The 19,785-nt window shown below is 40.3% G+C and overlaps 1 protein-coding gene across 1 annotated transcript in view; it reads left to right on the top strand.

Annotated features, from left to right (window-relative positions):
- TWSG1 (twisted gastrulation BMP signaling modulator 1) overlaps positions 1-19,785 on the top strand; it is a 66,117-nt gene that overhangs the window by 22,063 nt on the left and 24,269 nt on the right. Inside the window, exon 3 of the mRNA XM_025365460.1 lies at positions 3,066-3,165. Within this exon, the coding sequence (XP_025221245.1) occupies positions 3,066-3,165 (100 nt within the window). The remainder of the gene's footprint in view (positions 1-3,065; positions 3,166-19,785) is intronic.

The following is a 19,785-nucleotide window of genomic DNA, read 5'->3' as shown; positions in this document are numbered from 1 at the left end:
AGGATATTTTATACACATAATGTAAATTAAAATTTTTTAAAAAGCTTTGTTTCTTGTGACTAAGTGCTAACCTTTATAAATCTAAAAAAAAAAAAAAAAAAAGATGGTTAGTATTCTTGTCTGATGCTGTTTCTAAAACGTATGTACTCAGAAAATGTTCTCTTACTCCAAAGACAAAGTATAGCTTTGGCAATTCTGTTTTTCTAGATTGCCAGCTAAGTTGGAGCTTGTCTGAATCAGGCATTACCAGTTTTGTGATGAAGCAGCTATACTTCTCATTAAGTCCTTGCCCTTTCAGTCCCTCTCTTTCTTATAGGCTCAGCAAAGTTACCCAATGTCTATGTCACATGAATGCAGCCTGAGTGTACAAAATTCTGCAGTACTAAAATATTACAATGTGCATATATTAGGTCACACATGTACGCTTATATCAAACTAATGAATTAGTTAGAAAATAGCACAAGTGTTGATTCTTGAAAGTGCTGTATAATTAGCGAGGGGACTTTTGGAGACAAACAACAACAACAAAACCCAAGGAATTAAAATCAGTGCTGCAAAAAATGTCATATTAGAATAATGGGCTGGCTCCAACAGTGTAGAAATATTTAATAGGGATAAATATTATGACCTGTGTTTACATTTTAAAAGCACAGTATTGAGGTACAGAAATGAGAAATAATAGTTACATTGCACTAGTTAATTTTTAAAAACATGCATATCAATAGCATTCCATTAGGTCTCAGATTTTTAAAATCTTACTGAAATGATTTGTTGGAATGGTTTGAAAGTAGCACAGTTGCTGACAGCATATTGCTACCCCAAACAAACAAATTTTAGGCTCCTTTAATTTTAAAAACTAGTGTTCACAATCAAGGAGGTAAGCAGGATTCTCTCCTTCTTGGCTAGTTACATTATGCCGTAAGGAAGAGGAGAGAGCAGGGGGAGGGGGAGGGGGATAGGGATGATGATGATTTAGGATTACCACACTTTCACCTAATGACAAAGCTAATGGCAGGGTTAACATCATGTCATGGGGAACAAGTGAAGAAACCATGGGAGTATTTGATCTAAAATGAGGACATGGGGGAATAAAAATAGAAATCATTTTGTTTTAAACAGGGCTTTTTTAGTTGGAAATAACTAAAGCCTATTCCAATTGGTAAGAATATCTCAATGAAGAATATCTCCAACTAATAACAGTATCTCTAAGAACAGGAAGTGCAGTTGGCACTAGAACCAAGAACTAGAGCATTATTAGGAATCAGAATGGCTTCTTCCCTCCCTTCTTTTCTCCTTGTGACCATGAATGTCATAGTGCTTATCTTTGGAAAATAGGAATGGGGAGCCACAGGATAATTTCTTACCTCTTGTTTCGAAATGGCCTTCCCAGCCCCAGCTTTGTATCATCCCTAGTTCAAGTTCCTAATAGAGATTGACAGTTGTCTGTGTCTTACTTCCAAAATCTTGGAAGACAGTCTGATTGACCAGCTACAGTCTGTTTTTTACCTCTGTTCCAATTATTTGTAGCCAGGGAGAAAAAAGGTCATATAGCTCAAAACAGAGCTGCAGACAGACAGGGTGGGAATCAAAGGCAGGTGGCAGCCAAGCAGGGCAGACATTCCAAACTGTCCAGGGCAGGTGCCATGAAAAATTAGAATGGCTTTGTTGAAGAGAAATTATATTTGGAGGAGGGGGGTCTTAAGGACCTGACTTCCGGGAATCAGGCTTCAGTTCAACAAAACAAAACACTTAAAACTTTGTAAGATTGGGACCAGCTATTTTGGATTATTAAGTTCCTTGTCAGCTGTGGGCTGCAATGGCCATATGTTGATGGAACATTATAGAAGCGATTCAGGTGTTAGATGGAAGGATTTGTTGACCTGTGAAATTCCTTCTAAGCCTGAGAGTAAAATCAGTTTTGTCATAAGTTATTTCCACCAAAATAATAAAATATTAATGTTTTTCTTATAAATATATGTGGTATCTTAAACCAGGGAAAGCAAGTAATCAGTGATGGCTGCAGAATTTCCATTTCAGTTGGGTCTATTCAGGAGTGGCAGTCTGATGGCAAGGGGAGGGCAGGGGCAAGTGCTAAAGGAATTGCTTTAGAACTTCTTGTACAGAGCAAGCTATCTTAGCTCTTGTGGAGTGACAAACCACCCTAACGTTTAGTGGGTTAAAACAATAGCCATTTATTTAGCTCTTGTTTTCTGTGGGTTGACAGTTTGAGCCTGGATCGGCTGGGTGGTTTTCTAGCCTTATTCCCGTGTCTGTTGGCAGCTGCTGGTTTATTGGAAGCTGGCTGATCTAGGATGGCCCCAGGTGGACTGACTTGTCCACATTGCCATATTCTGGCTTCACATGGCAGCTGGGCAAAGTCCTAAGAGAAGCAGTGGATGCACTCAAGGCTTCTTGAGGCCTGAACTCAGAAGTGACATAATGTCATATCCACCAAACCCTGTTGACCAGAGTGAATCTCAGGATCACTTAAATTCAAGAGGTCTAGAAATTGACCCTGTCCCTTGATCAGAGGAACTGTGAAGCTGCATTGCAAAGAGGGGAGACCTAGAGAGGGAAATAATTGCCACCTTCTTTGTAAATAATCTACCATACCGAGCACACTGTTTTCTGTATCATGGAACAATAAAAATAGAATTTCCGAATTTCTTTTACTCACATTTTACATATTGAGAAACCCTACAAGTTGGCTATTTGTTTAAATTTGGGCAATGAGTATAATAGCTGAGAAGCAGTTTCGGTTCTTGTACTGAATTATTCGTTGAGGTGGTGTGGGTAGTCAAGTAATGGGTTATAAAATAAAATATTTTCCTTATTTCAAAATATGGTTAAAGCATTCAAAGTATGTTCACTGAATGTGTCCAAAAAAAATCTATGTGACATTGTAGATATTTATGTTCTGATGAATAGTTAATAATGTTGAATAAAAAATTATGTCAAGAATACATTACTGTAAATGCAAATATGGCAGGGTTTTTTGCTTAAAAAGTAACAGTTTTCTATATCGTTATTTGGAATTTGAAGTTTAACATCTGCCTTGTTTCCAGGAGCTCTGCCAGTGCCGGCCGGGCGAAGGCAATTGCTCCTGCTGTAAGGAGTGCATGCTGTGTCTCGGGGCCCTTTGGGACGAGTGCTGTGACTGTGTCGGTAAGTTGATACAAGGGAGACTTCTTAATATTTCTTATCACAGAATCCTTGGCTTTAAGAGACTTTGAGGAATATAAATGTAGTTTATATGTATAAACAAGTATGTGTGGGAGATATAGTAAACATACAGAACGTCGTATTTTTACATTCAGTTGTATTCAGTAGTATTTACCTATACATGTATTTAAAAGTGCTTATCCTTGGGAAGTAGGAGTGGGGGGCCAAGGCAGAATTTTTAACTTTTTATTTTGAAAGTTTTTGTACTCTTGAATTTTTTATAAGCAGCAGCATTTTGTTTTGTTTTTAATAAGAAGTAGGTTTTATAAGAAGAAACATTCCCAAGATGTGTTAAGTTTAAAAAGCCAGGTTCAAAATTATGCTTATAGAATGCTATCATTTGTGTGTTAGAAAGAAAACTTACGTGTGTCGGAAGAAACACCTGTCAGCCCTTCTCTGACCAGTTAACTCATTTTCAACCTTTAAAACCCCAGGTCAAGTATCCCCATTCCTTGGAAACCTTCCTTATTTGACTGAGATAGAGGATCCTCTGTGCTTCTGAGAGATCATTTATTGCATGCTCCTATAATCGTTGTTTTGCATGTTTTTTTCAACTGAGTATAAACTCCTTCAGAACAGGAATATAGTCATACTGATCTTTTTTACGTTATCCTTTGTCAAAATAGGCTATATGCATATAGTTTTTAAGGCACATAGTACTAAAACAATCCCATCTCACTTCTTTCCAAGCCTTTGATCCTATGCCCAGAGACTACCACTTACAACTTTTCAGCGTTGCACTTCTTCCATAATTCTGAATAATAACCCTATACTACTCTCTTGATTCTTTGATGTTAGAAACTATCAGTTGACTTCCTCTTATGGTAGACATGCATTTCATTCTGTTATCTCTTAATCTTCCTAATGTGATTTTATCACTCCTTCTAGTGAAATCAGTATTTACTTTAAGAATCACTCTAATGAATTAGTGATATATATTCATGGGATGCATAATAAGGTCAGCACTAATTAATTAAATGAGTTATCCCATTATCTGTCTTCCTGTATTTTGGGTGTACTTCTTGAGAGATTTCCTAATCTTTTCACCCTTGTATTAATTTTTTAAATTTTTACTTTCTTTTTTAATTTCCAAGAGCCCTCCTCTGATTGTCCTTTTTGAAGGAACATACTGTTCTTGTTTTTTATGTAATATATTTTTCTTATCTTTCTGGAATTCTTAATTACACAGTTTTGTGGTTGCTGTTGAGTTTTTTCCTTCTACTCCTTGCATGGTTTCCATTTTCTCAGGTGTCTGGTGACCCTTGGCTGTCTATTCCTTTGTACAATTTAGGTACTCCAAAGCGGACTGGGAGTACCTAATCCATGGACAGGGCATGGAATCTAGTTTGCCTCACTAAAAGGTGGTTGGAGGATGAACTGCCTTTTTCACTGATGAGCCCTCTTATTTCATGTCTATAGATCTTTCCCTTTAGGGTTGCACATTTTTTCTAGAGAAAGATTTCCCGGTTTCCTGCTGGGGTTGAGGCTGGGGTAAGGGGCAGTATGCCAGGCTGCAGATGTTCTGGGAACCTGAGGGGTGAGGTCACAGTGAACAGTGAGCATACTTTTATTTACTTTCCTTATTTTTTTCCCATACTCATCTCTACCCTTTGCCATTTTTGGCATTCCCAGTCCAGGGCCTCTTTGGCTTAATTTCTCTAAAGAATAACTCTCTCATTTCCTACAGTTGTAGAAGAAGAGACAGGGACGTGAAGGTGTAACTACCCCACAGAATAGGCTTGCCTCTGCCACACTGGCACCTCCAGCTCCTGAGTCTCCTCAGGGTTCCGTGGGGCACGTGGCCTGTGTGGAGACTCTGCTCAGTCAGGTACCTTTAGCTCTTAGCTTCTCCACACATAGAGTTAGTGTTTCCATTTCTTGTTTTTCTTTAGTGCTTTGTAGTGAATTCTGAGAGAATAGGGGCACAAGTATCTTTTCCTCTGTCCTCTTATATTCATCTTGGTATCTCTAACGGCTAGCTTTGAATTATTTTAGGGCATTAACTGTTTATTAATTTAATATGTACAATGAAAGTAAAAAAGAGAAAATAGCCATCTTAATCTCTGATATACACACATAAGATTTTTTTTTTGAAACAGGGTCTTGCTATGTTGCCTAGGCTGGAGTGCAGTGGCGTGATCATGGCTCACTGCAGGCTCAACCTTCTGGGCTCAAGCAGTCCTCCTGCCTCAGCCTCCCAAGTAGGTGGGACTGCAGGCATGAACCACAACACCCAGCTCATTTTTGTAGTTTTGGTGGTGCCAGGGTTTCGCCATGTTGCCCAGGCTGGTCTCAAACTCCTGGGCTCAAGTGATCCACCCGCCTCAGCCTCCTAAAGTGCTGGGATCACAGGCATGAGCCAGTGTGCCCAGCCTCACACGTAAGAATTTAATTTAAACATGGATGCCAAAATACACAAATGAACTTTTATTGATAGCATTGCCTAAAATAATGTGCACGTATATGTGTGAGAGTGTTTGTGCGAGTGTATGAATGTGAGTGTATGTGTGTTATATATGTGTGTGTCTTAACCATCACACCATGATGACAGTGCTGTTCAGCGTCTTCTTTTAGGAAGAGAGTTCTGCAATTTTTTCCACTGAGAAAGAATAATTATACATGCTTATATCTCTACAATTTTAGAAGCAACTGATATGCTTCCAGGCTAGTTCTCATTTAAAAAAAAAAAAAAAAAAAGCTTACTTACCTTTAAGGGTTAGATGTCCAGTTTTAAACTTTGAGTAAGCTCATAATGTAACTTTATCTTTCATTTTAAATTAAGTTAATCTTGCCCCTTTCTAGGATAAAATTGAGATATTCCAGTTCTATTTATATAGCAGTCCTCCTCCTTATAGGCAGCTCTCTTCCAAATTAGGTTCTCTTAATGTCCTTTGCAAACCTGCGGCTGCTCCTCCTTCCTAAGTTGAAATAGTCCCCATACTTTTCATGGGTGGGGCGCAGACCTCTGAGAGAACCCAAATTAGAATGCAGCCTTCCTTTCCTCTCTCATTCTGTGGACTTCAACACATACTTTCTCTAGGAAGCTTTCTCCTGTGGCTCCCTTGTATGAGAGCTTCCCTTTTCTGATTGTTTCTTAAGGTAAGAATAACTACCATAGTTCATTTTCATCGTTGCTATCCAACATATTCCTCAAATCCTGTGGGTTTTGGATCCCAGATCTCCACCCACGAGCCCTTTTTTCTTGTTTTACTATTTTTACTTTTCCAAATGTACACAAAAATAGAGAGTACAGTGATCTGCTGTACGTCCTACCTGCTTCAACAGGCAATACATTGCCAGACTTGTTTCATCCATTCATCTGTTGGTATGTGTCTGTTTTTCCCCACAATCTTTTTGTTTTGCTTGGGTATTATAAAGTAAATCGTTTCACTATTACCCCGATGTACTTTAGTTATACATCTCAAAAAAAGAGTATTCTTACATAACACTATGTCATTACTGTAATGTAATTAACAGCACATCTTTATTTTATTTTTATCTTTATTTTTGAGGCAGAGTTTTGCTCTTTCGCCCAGGCTGGAGTGCACTGGCGCGTTCTCGGCTCACTGCAACCTCCGCCTCCTGGGTTCAAGTGATTCTCCTGCCTTAGCCTCCCAGGGAGCTGGGACTACAGACAAACGCCATCATACCCAGATAATTTTTTGTATGTTTTGTACAGACGAGATTTCACCATGTTGGCCAGGCTGGTCTAGAACTCCTGACCTCAAGTGATCTGCCCTCTTCAGCCTCCCAAAGTGCTGGGATTACATGCATGAGCCACCGCACCTAGTCATTTAACAGTACTTCTTTAATATTGTCTAATACCACTCAGATCATACTTAGATTTCACTGAAGACTAAATGTTTTTGACAGTTGTTTTTCTCAAATCAAGATCCAAAAAGGATTACTCACTGTATTTGGTTGTTAGATTTCTTAAGTTTTTTTTATTCTAAAACAGTTTCTCCTCCCCGTTTCTCCCATCCTTTAATATTCTACTGGCTTTTTGAAGAAACTAGTCATGATTGGTTTCTTCAAAATAAACCACATTCTGGATTTGGCTGATTGCTTCTTTTGGTTATTTAACATGTTAGTTGGTCTTCTCTATTTCCTGTAGGCTGGAAGTTAGATATAAAGGCTTGATTAGATTGAGGCTCAGTTTTGGGGAGGAGGGAACAGTGGTATAGTGTACACAAAGCCAAACAATATCCAGACGTCCTGCTTTTAGTAATGCTAAAATTGATCCCATGAGTTCTGATGGTGAAAGTCTGATCCCTTGGTGATAAAGGGCCTCATCAGCCTTTCACCTGGTGATTTCACCCTTCGTTGATGACCATTGCCTAAGTCAGCTACTTCATTAGAAGTTGTAAAACAGCCAGCCGTGGTGGGTCATGCCTGTAATCCCAGCACTTTGGGAGGCCAAGTTGGGGAGATCACCTTAAGTCAGGAGTTCGAGACCGGCCTAGCCAACATGACGAAACCCTGTCGCTACTAAAACTGCAAAACTTAGCCAGGTGTGGTGGTGGGCATCTGTAATCCCAGCTACTAGGGAGGCTGATGCAGGAGAATTGCTTGAACCTAGGAGGCAGAAGTTGCAGTGAGCTGAGATCATACCACTGCACTCCAGTCTGGGCAACAGAGCGAGACTCTGTCTCAAAAAAAAAAAAAAAGAAAAGAAAAGAAAAAAAAGTTATAGGACAATGATTTTCTATTTTTATCATTACTTCTGCAGTTATTTGCTGGAATTTTTCTGTATAATGTAAATGGAATCCTACATTACTACATAGTAGCTTAAAATACATTTTAGAAAAGCATGAAATGATGAATGATTTAATAATAGACTCTTTAATGCCATTAAGACATTATAACTTCGATTCATGTTTAATGTGCATTAAAAGTTGGATTCTGCCTGATTATGATGGCTCATGCCTGTAATTCCAGCACTTTGGGAGGCCACAGCAGGAGGATCACTTGAGCCCAGGAGTTCGAGACCAGCCTAGGCAACATAAGGAGACCCCATCTTTACACAAAATAAAATTTAATTAGTTAGGTGTGGTGGCATGCACATATGGTCCCAGCTACTTGGGAGGTTAAGGCAGGAGGATTACTTAAGCCCAGGAGGTCAAGGCTGCAGTGAGCTCTCATTGCACCACAGCACTCCAGCCTGGGCAAGAGAGTAAGACCCTATCTCTAAAAATTTTTTTTTTTTTTTTTTTTTTTTTTTTTGGGGGGGGGGTTCCCCTTTTTCCCCGCCGGGGGGGGGGTGGCCAGATCTCAGCTCACTGCAAGCTCCGCCTCCTGGGTTTACGCCATTCTCCTGCCTGAGCTTCCCGAGTAGCTGGGACTACAGGCGCCCGCCACCTCGCCCGGCTAGTTTTTTGTATTTTTAGTAGAGACGGGGTTTCACCGTGTTAGCCAGGATGGTCTTGATCTCCTGACCTCGTGATCCGCCCGTCTCGGCCTCCCAAAGTGCTGGGATTACAGGCTTGAGCCACCGCGCCCGGCCTAAAAATTTTTTTTAAATAAATATATAAATGTTGAATTCTATGGTTAAATTATAAAAAAAAAAAAATTGCCTGGGTGCAGTGACTCATACCTATAACCCCAGCACTCTGGGAGGCCAAGGCAGATGGATCACTTGAGTTTGAGACCAACCTGGGCAATATGGCAAAACCCCTGTCTACAAAAAATATAAAATTTAGCTGGGCATGTGTGGCATGTGCCTGTAGTCCCAGCTACTTGAGCAGGAGCAGGGGCTGTGGCAGGAGAATCGCTTGAGGCCAGGAGATTGAGGCTGTACTGAGCCATGTCTGAGCCACTGCACTCCAGCCTAGGTGGCAGAGTGAGACTTTATCTCAAAAAAAAAAAGATAAAAAGATAAAAAGAAAGAAAAAGAAAAAAACTAGGCTAGGCGCAGAGGCTTACACCTGTAATCCCAGCACTTTGGGAGGCCTAGGTGGGAGGATTGCATGAGCCCAGGAGTTCAAGATCAGCCTGGGCAACATAGGGAGACTCTGTCTCTACGAAATAAAAAACAAAAAATTCACTGGGCATAGTAATGCATGCTTGTAGTCCTAGCTACTTGGAGGGCTGAGACAGGAGGATCACTTGAGCCCAGGAGTTTGAGGCTGTAGTGAGCTATAATTGCACCCCTGCACTCCGGCCTGGGCAGCAGATCAAGACCCTGTTTCAAAACAATTAAAAGAAAAAATTAATAACTTGTGCCAATGAATTAAAACATGGCAAGCATGAACTTTTTCATCTTGAACCACCTGTTTAGCATGTTGTGGAACACTATAATTCAGTGGTGCACTGTTTGTATAATGTTGATCTAGAAATAGCAGATTCTTTGTCGTACCAAGATCATTTATTGTACTTAATAAATTGGAAGCATCATAAGCTCCAAGACCAAGGCTGGGAAGCCTGCTGAAAACCTGCTTAGCAACCACAACTTGGCTCATTTTGCCATTCCAGGTCATAGATCCTAGATGTCGCTCTGGTGAATGGAAGAAAGGGGTACAGGGAAAGAACCAGAAAAGGTGGGTGGTGTCAGGCAATGGGCTCAGTGCCTGCAAAACCCAGGAAAACAGGATCAGACAGCTCTGCACTGGGAACGTAACCCTGGGACAGGCTGTACCACCTAATGGATCACATGTTTTTTCTTTAATCCTGCTCTTTGTTAGGCAGATGCTTTGAACTCTTGACTTTGAACTCAGCGCCACAGTTCCTTGATGGGTCTTGGCGTCTTCCTTTTGGAACATCCAGGCTTTTCGTTATGACTCTCTCGTATCTCAGGTCAGATCCAGGTAGATCCGTCGGTTCCTGCCCAGAATGGATTTCTGTCTTGCTTCACTCTAACACATGTTACTTTTCTAATATTAAGGAATAAACAGGTGCTAGGAGTTCAAATTTTCTATTTTTTGTTTTAAGAAAAGCTATGCAAATTATTTAGATACAACATTTACTATTATTAATTTGAATTGACAAGTAAAAATTGTATATATTTACCCAGGGCAACAGGTTGTTTTGAAATATGTATACATTGTAGAATGGCTGCATAGAGCTAATGAGCATGCATTACCTCACCTTTTCTGTGTATGGTGAGAACACTTAAAATCTACTCTCTTAGTAATTTTCTTTTTTATTTTTTCTTGAGATAGGGTCTCTGTCACCCAGGCTGAAGTGCAGTGATGCTGTCATAGCTCACTGTAGCCTCAACCTCCTGAGCTCAAGTGTTCCTCCTACCTCAGCCTCCTGAGTAGCTAGGACTATGCTACCTCGCCTGGCTAATTTTAAAATTTTTTGTAGAGGGGGGTGTCAATGTGTTATCCAGACTGGTCTTGAACTCCTGGGCTCAAGCAGTCCTCCCACCTTGGCTTCCCAAAAGTGCTGGGATTACAGGTGTGAGCCACTGTGCCCAGTCAGCAATTTTCAAGAATACAATACATTGTTATTAGCTATAGTCACCATGTTGTACAATAGATCTCTTGAATTTATTCTTTCTATCTAACTGAAATTTTGCATTCTTTGATGGACACCTCCCCTTTTCCTCAGCTCCTGGTAACCATTCTGCTTGCTGCTTCTTATGAGTTCAACTTTTTTAGATTCCACATATAAGTGAAATCATGCGGTATTTGCCTTTCTGTGTCTGGCTTATTTTACTTAATGATGTCCTCCAGGTTCATCCATGTTGTTGTAAATCGGGGCCCCCAACCCCTGAGCCATGGACCAGTAGCAGTCTGCCACCTCTTAGGAACCGGGCCACACAGCAGGAGGTGAACACCAGGCAAGTGAGCATCACCGCCTGAGCTCCGTCTCCTGTCAGGTCTGCGGCAGCATTGGATTCTCACAGGAGCTTGAACCCTATTGTGAACTGCACATGCAAGGGGTCTCGGTTGCATGCTCCTTATGAGAATCTAATGCCTGATGATCTGAGGTGCAAGTTTCATCCTGAAACCAGTCCTATTGCCAAAAAGGCTGGGGACCACTGACAGGATTTCCTTCTTTTTTTAAGGCTGAATAGTATTCCATTGTATATAAAGCGGAATTGTATTTTATATTGTATATATAAAATATACCACATTGTGCATATATACCACATTTTCCTTATCCATTTTTGGACAATTAGGTTGATCTCTATCTTGACTATTGTGAAGAATGCTGCAGGGCACATGGGAATGCAGATATCTCTTTGACGTACTGATAGTTCTATTTTTAATTTTTTTAGGAACTTCCATACGGTTCTCCATAGTGGTTGTACTAATTTACATTCCCACCAACAGTGTGCAAGGATTCCCTTTTCTCCATGCCCTCTCCAACACTTGTTGCCTTTCATCTTTTTTAGAGTGGCCCTTCTAAAAGGTATGAGGTAATATCTTATTGTGGTATTTTTTTGTTTTGTTTTGTTTTGTTTTTGAGATGGATCCTCACTCTGTCACCCAGGCTGGAGTGCAGTGGCATGATTTCGGCTCACTGCAACCTCCGCCTCCCGTATTCAAGCAATTCTCTGCCTCAGCTTCCCAAGTAGCTGAGATTACAGGTGCCTGCCACCATGCCTGGCTAATTTTTTTGTATTTTTAGTAGAGATAGGGTTTCACCATCTTGGCCAGGTTGGTCTTGAACTCCTGACCCGCCTTGGCCTCCCAAAGTGCTGGGATTACAGGCGTGGGCCATCGCACCTGGCCATTATTGTGGTTTTAATTTGTATTGCTTTGGGCTGGGCGCAGTGGCTCACGTCTTTTTTTCCAGCACTTTGGGAGGCTGAGGCAGGTGAATCATTTGAAGTCGGGAGTTCAAGATCAGGCTGGCCAACATAGTGAAACTCTATCTCTATTAAAAATACAAAAATTGGCCAGGCACGGTGGCTCACGCCTGTAATCCCAGCACTTTGGGAGGCTGAGGAGGGCAGATCACCTGAGGTCAGGAGTTTGAGACCAGCCTGGTGAACATGGTATAACTCCGTCTGTACTAAAAATACAAAAATTAGCTGGGCATGGTGGCACATGCCTGTAGTCCCAGCTACTCGGGAGGCTGAGGCAGGAGAATCGCTTGAGCCCAGGAGGTGAAAGTTGCAGTGAGCCAAGATCATGCAATTGCACTCCAGCCTGGGCAACAAGAGCAAGACTCTGTCTCAAAAAAAATAATAGTAATAATTAGCTGAGCGTGGTGGCGCACGCTTGTAATCCCGGCTACTCAGGAGGCTGAGGCACAAGAATCACTTGAACCCAGGAGGCGGAGTTTGCAGTCAGCCAAGATAGTGCCATTGCACTCCAGCCTGGGCAACAGAGTGAGACTGTCTCTCAAAAAATAAATAAATAAATAAAATAAAATAAATTGTATGGCTTTGATGATTAGTGATTTTAAGCATTTTTACATATACAGCATATGTCGGTTAGCAATTTGTCTTCTTTTGAGAAATGTCTATTCTGATCCTTTGCACTTTTTTTTTTTTTTTTTTTTTTTGGTTTGGGTTTTTTTCTTTCACCCAGGCTGGATGCAATGTGGCGATCTTGGCTCACTGCCCCCTCTGCCTCCCAGGTTCAAGCAATTCTCATGCCTCAGCCTCCCAAGTAGTTAGGATTACAGGTGCCTGCCACCATGCCTGGCTAATTTTTGTATTTTTAGCAGAGACGGGGTTTCATCATGTTGGCCAGGCTGGTCTCAAACTCCTGACCTCATGATACTCCCACCTCGCCTTCCCAAAGTGCTGAGATTACAGGCATGAGCCACCACGCCTGGGCCCTTTGCCCATTTTTTAACATTGGATGATTTGCTTTCTCACTGTTAGGTTGTTTGAGTTCCTTTTTTTTGCTTCGAGACAGGGTCTTGTTCCGTTGCACAGGCTGGAGTGTGTGCACCACCATACCCAGCTTACTTTTTAATTTTTGTAGCAATGGGATCTCACTATGCTGCCCAGGCTCATCTCAAGCTCCTGGCCTCAAGTGATCTTCCCACCTCAGCCTCCCAAAGCACTGGGATTACAGGCATGAGCCACCATGCCCAGCCCCCTGAGTTCGTTACATATTTTTGATATTAACCGCTTATCAAATGTATGGTTTGCAAATATTTTTTCCCATTCTGTAAATTGTCTCTTCGTTCTATTGATTGTTTCCTTGACTGTGCAGAAGCTTTTTACTTTGATGTAATTCCATTTGTCTATTTTTGCTTTTGTTCCCTGTGCTTTTGGATTCATGTCCAAAAAAATCATTGTCCAGCCAGGCGCAGTGGCTCACATCTGTAATCCTAGCACTTTGGGAGGCTGAGGTGGGCGGATCATGAGGTCAAGAGATCGAGACCGTCCTGGCCAACATGGTGAAACCCCGTCTCTACTAAAAATACAAAAATTAGCCGAGTGTGGTGGCATGCGCCTGTAGTCCCAGCTATTTGGGAGGCTGAGGCAGGAGAATTGCTTGAACCCGGGAGGTGGAGGTTGCAGTGAACCGAGATCGTGCCACTGCAGTCTAGCCTGGCAACAGAGCGAGACACCATCTCAAAAAAAAAAAAAAAAAAAAAAATCATTGGCCAGACCAATGTCGTGGAGCTTTAACCTCTATCTAGTTTTAGATACATCATGATCACTTTCCAAGCCCCTCCCAAATTCAACCATTGTCAGTGTTGAATTTCGCTGAATACATATACTAGAATTTGTATGCCAAAGGATAATGCTTTATGTGCTTTTTTGTAGGGTTTTATTTTGCCAAAGATGTTTGTTTGGTCTAGATGTTTGCAATTGTTACCCGATAAGTACTTAAAGACACCAAAGACTAGAGTCATTTAGACCTATTCAGAGTTTACTTTTAAAACTGATGCATTGATTCAGAAAACTGATAAAAACCAAATCTGAATGTAATTTATCCATTGGGTCAAATAGCACAGGACCTAATTCCAAAATTAAGTCCAGCCACAGATGTTTTCTACTAGTAACAGTAGCTTCCTCCTTAGAGTGAATTTTCTTCAGGGACATTCATTTAAGCATCCTTTCCTGCTCTGAGCCCGTCAAAACTTGTGAGTTGTATAAAATATGAGCCATAGCATAATATTCAGGAACAATTTCAATAACCGTTTCCCCCCAGAAAAGCTATGTTAGGTAATTGTTCATTTTTTAAGTTAAGGGGATTTTACTCTAAGTAGCCAAAATGGAATAATAATAACTTAACTCTGAGGTGTTTCCCTGAGATATTGAATAGCAGTACCTTTACTCCAGATTAAACTTAAAAAAAAAATTCCCTTTTGTGTGATACCCGTTGGGCCTATTAGACTGATCTAACTTCCCTCACTTTTGGAAGTGACAGATTGACCCTATACTTTAAAATTGCTCATAAAAGTCCCTTAAGTTGCCACAAAAGCAGGTTTGGGGTTGCATTATGAATATTTAGAAGTGAATTTTTGTTTTTTTAGTATTTGCATATGGCCTCAAATGTGAGTCTCAGCCAAAGCAAGGAAACTGCATTAATTTAAAGGATTTTAGAAATCACTTTTTTTTTTTTTCTTTTTTTTTTGAGATGGGGTCTTGCCCTGTCACCCAGGCTGGAGTGCAATGGCATAATCTCAGCTCACTGCAACCTCTACCTCCCGGGTTCAAACCATTCCCCTGCCTCAGCCTCCCGAGTAGCTAGGACTACAGGCGCATGCCACCATGCCTGGCTAATTTTTGTATTTTTAGTAGAGACAGGGTTTCACCATGTTGGCCAAGCTGGTCTCAAACTCCTGACCTCGTGATCTGCCCCGCCTTGGCCTCCCAAAGTGCTGGGATTACAGGTGTGAGCCACCGTGCCCAGCCTATAAATCACTTATATAGATAGTTTGCCTTCCTTATCCTAAAACGAACTTTGAGGTTGCTTGTAGTATATTTCCTATATATTATCTGCCTTTTTAGAAGACAGTTTAAAAAGAAGTCCTACCCCAGTAGCAATGAACACACCAAGAATAAGTGAAGATAAAGTGAAACATTTGTATTCTTTTTTTTTTTTTTTTTCTTGAGACAGAGTCTCACGCTGTCACCTGGGCTGGAGTGCAATGGCACAATCTGGGCTCACTGCAACCTCCGCCTCCCGGGTTCACGTGATTCTCCTGCCTCAGCGTCCTGAGTAACTGGGGTTACAGGCGCACACCACCACACTCAGCTAATTTTTTGTATTTTTTGTACAGACAGGGTTTCACTGTGTTGGCCAGACAGGTCTCAAACTCCTAACCTTGTGATCCGCCCTCCTTGGCCTCCCAAAGTACTGGGATTACAGGCATGAGCCGTCACACCTGGCCAACGTTTTTATTTTTAATTGATCTAACAGATGACAGCTTGTTCAAAATAATAGCAACACTGTATTTAATTATGTGTGCCTATGTATGTGTATACATTATATACAGTAGTTCCCCCCTTATCTGTGGGAGATACATTCCAGGGCCCACAATGAATTCCTGAAACCACAGATAGTACCAAACCCTGTAAATACTATGCTTTTTCCTATACATAAACATTCCTATGATACAGTTTAATTTATAAATTAGGCATAATAAGAGATTAACAATAACTAAGAATAAGAACAATTTATAACAATAATACGGTAATAAAAGTTATGTGAATGTGGTCCCTGTCTCTCTCTCCCTCTCTCTCAAAATATCTTCATACTTTCAGATGATAGTCAACCACAGGTAATTGAAACTGGAAAAACTGCAGATAAGGGGCAACTACTGTATGTATATTATATATACATATATAATATATGCTTATGTTTGCTTGTTATAAGTGAAATGAATGAAAACAAGGATACATGGACAGGAGGGAGGAATTAGGATTATTTTGTCATTATAAGGTACTCACACTACCCATGAAGTGATATAGTCTTATCAAATGTGAACTTGATTTATTGTAAATGTATATTGCAAACTCCAGGACAACCACTAAAAAAAGTAGAAGCTTAAAAAAGAAGAGAAAATGGAGTCAAATAAAATGCTCAATTAAAACCAAAAAGGCAGGAAAAGAGTAGAAGACAAAAATAGGAACAAAAGACAAGAGCAACAAATAGAAGATAGTAACAAATATGATAGATATTAATCCAGTTATATTAGTAATCATTTTTAATATCAGTGGTCTAAATGCAGCAATTAAAAGAGATTATGAGTGGATCAAAAAACAAGACCCTATTGTATGTTATCTACAAGAAACCCACTTTAAATATACAGACATATAGATTAAAAGTGAATGGATGGAGAAAGATATACCATGCTAACACTAATCAAATGTTAAGTGAGAACAGCTGTATTAATTTCTGACAGAGAAGACTTCACAGCAAGGAAAGTTATCAGAGATAAAGAGGGACAGTACATAGTGATAAAGGGGTCAATTCTCCAAAAAGAAATAACAATCTTTAATGTGTATGTACCTAACGACAGAGCATTAAACTGTGTAAGGCAGGGCCAGGTGCAGTGGCTCGTGCTTGTAATCCCAGCACTTTGGGAGGCTGAGGCAGGTGGATCACTTGAGGGCAGGAGTTCAAGACCAACCTGGTCAACATGGCGAAACCCTGTCTCTACAAAAAAAAAAAAAAAACAACAACAACATACAAAAATTAGCTGGGCATAGTGGTGCATGCCTATAATCCCAGCTACTTGGGAGGCTGAGACATGAGAACTACTTGAGCCTGAGAGGCAGAGGCTGCAGTGAGCTGAGATTGTGCCACTGTACTGTCCAACCTGAGTAACAGAGTGAGACTGTCTCAAAATAAAACAAAAACAAAATTATGTGAGGCAAAAACTAACAGAACTGCAGCAGAAATCCACTCTTATAGTTGAAGACTTCAACCCCCCTCAACCCAGGAGGCAGAGAATCCATAGGGACATGTTTGAACTAAAAAACACCATTAATCAGCTGAATACAGTGGATATCTATTGACTGTTTCATCCCATGACAGCAGAATACTCAAGCATGTAAGCTTTTTCTCAAGCTTATGTGAAACATTCACCAAGATAGATCACATTCTGAACCATAAAACACACCTTAGCAAATTTAGAAGAATAGAAATTCTACCATGTCTGCTCTCAGACTACAATGGAATTAAATAAAAAATCAATAGCAAAAAGATAATTGGAAAATCCCAAAATATGTGAAGATTAAGCAACACACTTCTAAACACAGGGATGAAAGAAGAAATCTCAAGAAAATTTAAACCTTTTGTACTAAATAAAAATGAAAACATCAAAATTTGTGGGATGCAGTTAAAGCAGTGCTTAAGGGGAATTTATAACACTGGAATGTTATTAGAAAAGACAAAAGATCTAAAAATAATCTAAACTTCAACTTTAGAAAACTAGAAAAAGAAAAAGCAAACTCAATCCAAAGTAAACAGAAGAAAAGAAATCAGAGTAGAAATCAATGAAATTGAAAATAGGAACTCAATAGAGAAAATCAGCCAAACCAAAAGCTGATTTTTTGAAACAACTCAATAAAATCAATAATCTTCTAACTAGGTTAAGAAAAAGAGAGGACACAAATTACTAATAGCAGAAATGAAAGCGAGAACATCCCTATAGATCCTATGGACATTAAAAAGGACAATAAAAGAATACTATGAAAACTCTTTGCCCACAGATTTGATAACCTAGGCGAAATGCACCAATTCCTCGAAGGACACAATCTGCCAAAACTCACACAAGAAGAAAGTCACGCGGCCGGGCGCGGTGGCTCAAGCCTGTAATCCCAGCACTTTGGGAGGCCGAGACGGGCGGATCACGAGGTCAGGAGATCGAGACCATCCTGGCTAACACGGTGAAACCCCGTCTCTACAAAAAAAAATACAAAAAACTAGCCGGGCGATGTGGCGGGCGCCTGTAGTCCCAGCTACTCGGGAGGCTGAGGCAGGAGAATGGCGTGAACCCGGGAGGCGGAGCTTGCAGTGAGCTGAGATCCGGCCACTGCACTCCAGCCTGGGCGACAGAGCGAGACTCCGTCTCAAAAAAAAAAAAAAAAAAAAAGAAAGTCACACAAGAAGAAAGTCACACAAGACTTCAAACCTATGTTTTTTAAATAAATTGAATCAATTGCAAATAACCTTCTAAAATAGAAAGTACCAGGCCCAATGGGTTTACTAGTAAATTCTACCAAACATTTAAGGAAAAAATACTAAGACTCTACAGTCTCTTTCAGAAGACAGAAGCAGAGAGAATTCTTCCCAACTCATTCTGTAAGGTTAGCATTGTCCTAATACCCAAATCAGACAAAGATATTACAAGAAAACTACAGACCAATACCTCTCATGAACATAGAGGCAAATTCTCAACAAAATATTAGCAAATCAAATACAGCAATGTATAAAAATAAATTTACACTGTGAGCAAGTGGGATATATCCCAAGTATGCCATGCTGGTTCAACATTTAAAAATCAAGCAATGTGGGCCGGGCGCGGTGGCTCAAGCCTGTAATCCCAGCACTTTGGGAGGCCGAGGCGGGCGGATCACGAGGTTGGGAGATCGAGACCATCCTGGCTAACACAGTGAAACCCTGTCTCTACTACAAATACAAAAAATTAGCCAGGCATGGTGGCGGGCGCCTGTAGTCCCAGCTACTCGGGAGGGTGAGGCAGAAGAATGGCGTGAACCCAAGAGGCAGGGGTTGCAGTGAGCCAAGATTGTGCCACTGCACTCCAGCCTGGGTGACAGAGCGAGACTCTGTCTAAAAAAAAAAAAAAAAAAAAATCAAGCAATGTAATCTATCACATCAACAAGTTAAAAAAGAAAAAAAAAAATCACATGATTATATCAATAGATGCAGAAAAAGCATTTAATAAAATCCAACACCCGTTCATGATAAAAACAACAACAACAAACAACTCTCAGCAAGCTAGGACTAGAGGGAAACTTTCTCAACTTGGTAAAGAATATCTTCAAGAAACTTACAGCTAACATCAAACTTAATGGTAAGAAACCAGAAGCTTTCCCACTATAGTCAGGAACAAGGCAAGGATGTCCCCTATTATCACTGCTTTTCACCATCATACTGGAAGTCCTAGCTAATGGAGTAATACAAGGAAAGGAAATAAACGGTGTACAGACTAGGAAGGAAGAAATAAAACTATCTTTGTTTTATGAAGATGACATGATTGTCTATGTAGAAAATCTGAAAGAACTGACCAAAAATACTCCTGAAATGAATAAGCAATTACAGTAAAGTTGCAGGATATAAGGTTAATATATAAAAAGCAATTGCTGTTCTACATACCAGCAATGAACAGTAGAATTTGAAATTGAAAACACAATATTATTTATATTAGCACCCCCAAATACTTAGGTATAAATCTAACAAAACGTGCACGAGATCTGTATGAAGAAAACTACAATGAATGAAATCAAAGAATTAAATAAATGGAGGATGTTCTATGTTCATGGATAGGAAGATTCAATACTGTCAAGATGTCAGTACTTCCCACCTTCCTCTATAGATTTTTTTTTTCTTAGACGGAGTCTCACTGTTTCACCGAAGCTGGAGTAAAGTGGCATGATCTCAGCTCACTGCAACCTCTGCCTCCTGGGTTCAACCAATTCTCCTGCCACAGCCTCCCAAGTATCTGGGATTA

Source organism: Theropithecus gelada, chromosome 18, assembly GCF_003255815.1.
Source record: "Theropithecus gelada isolate Dixy chromosome 18, Tgel_1.0, whole genome shotgun sequence".
Taxonomy (NCBI): domain Eukaryota; kingdom Metazoa; phylum Chordata; class Mammalia; order Primates; family Cercopithecidae; genus Theropithecus; species Theropithecus gelada.
Note: the sequence above shows the minus strand (reverse complement) of the source record. Positions and strands in the feature narration are given on the sequence as shown.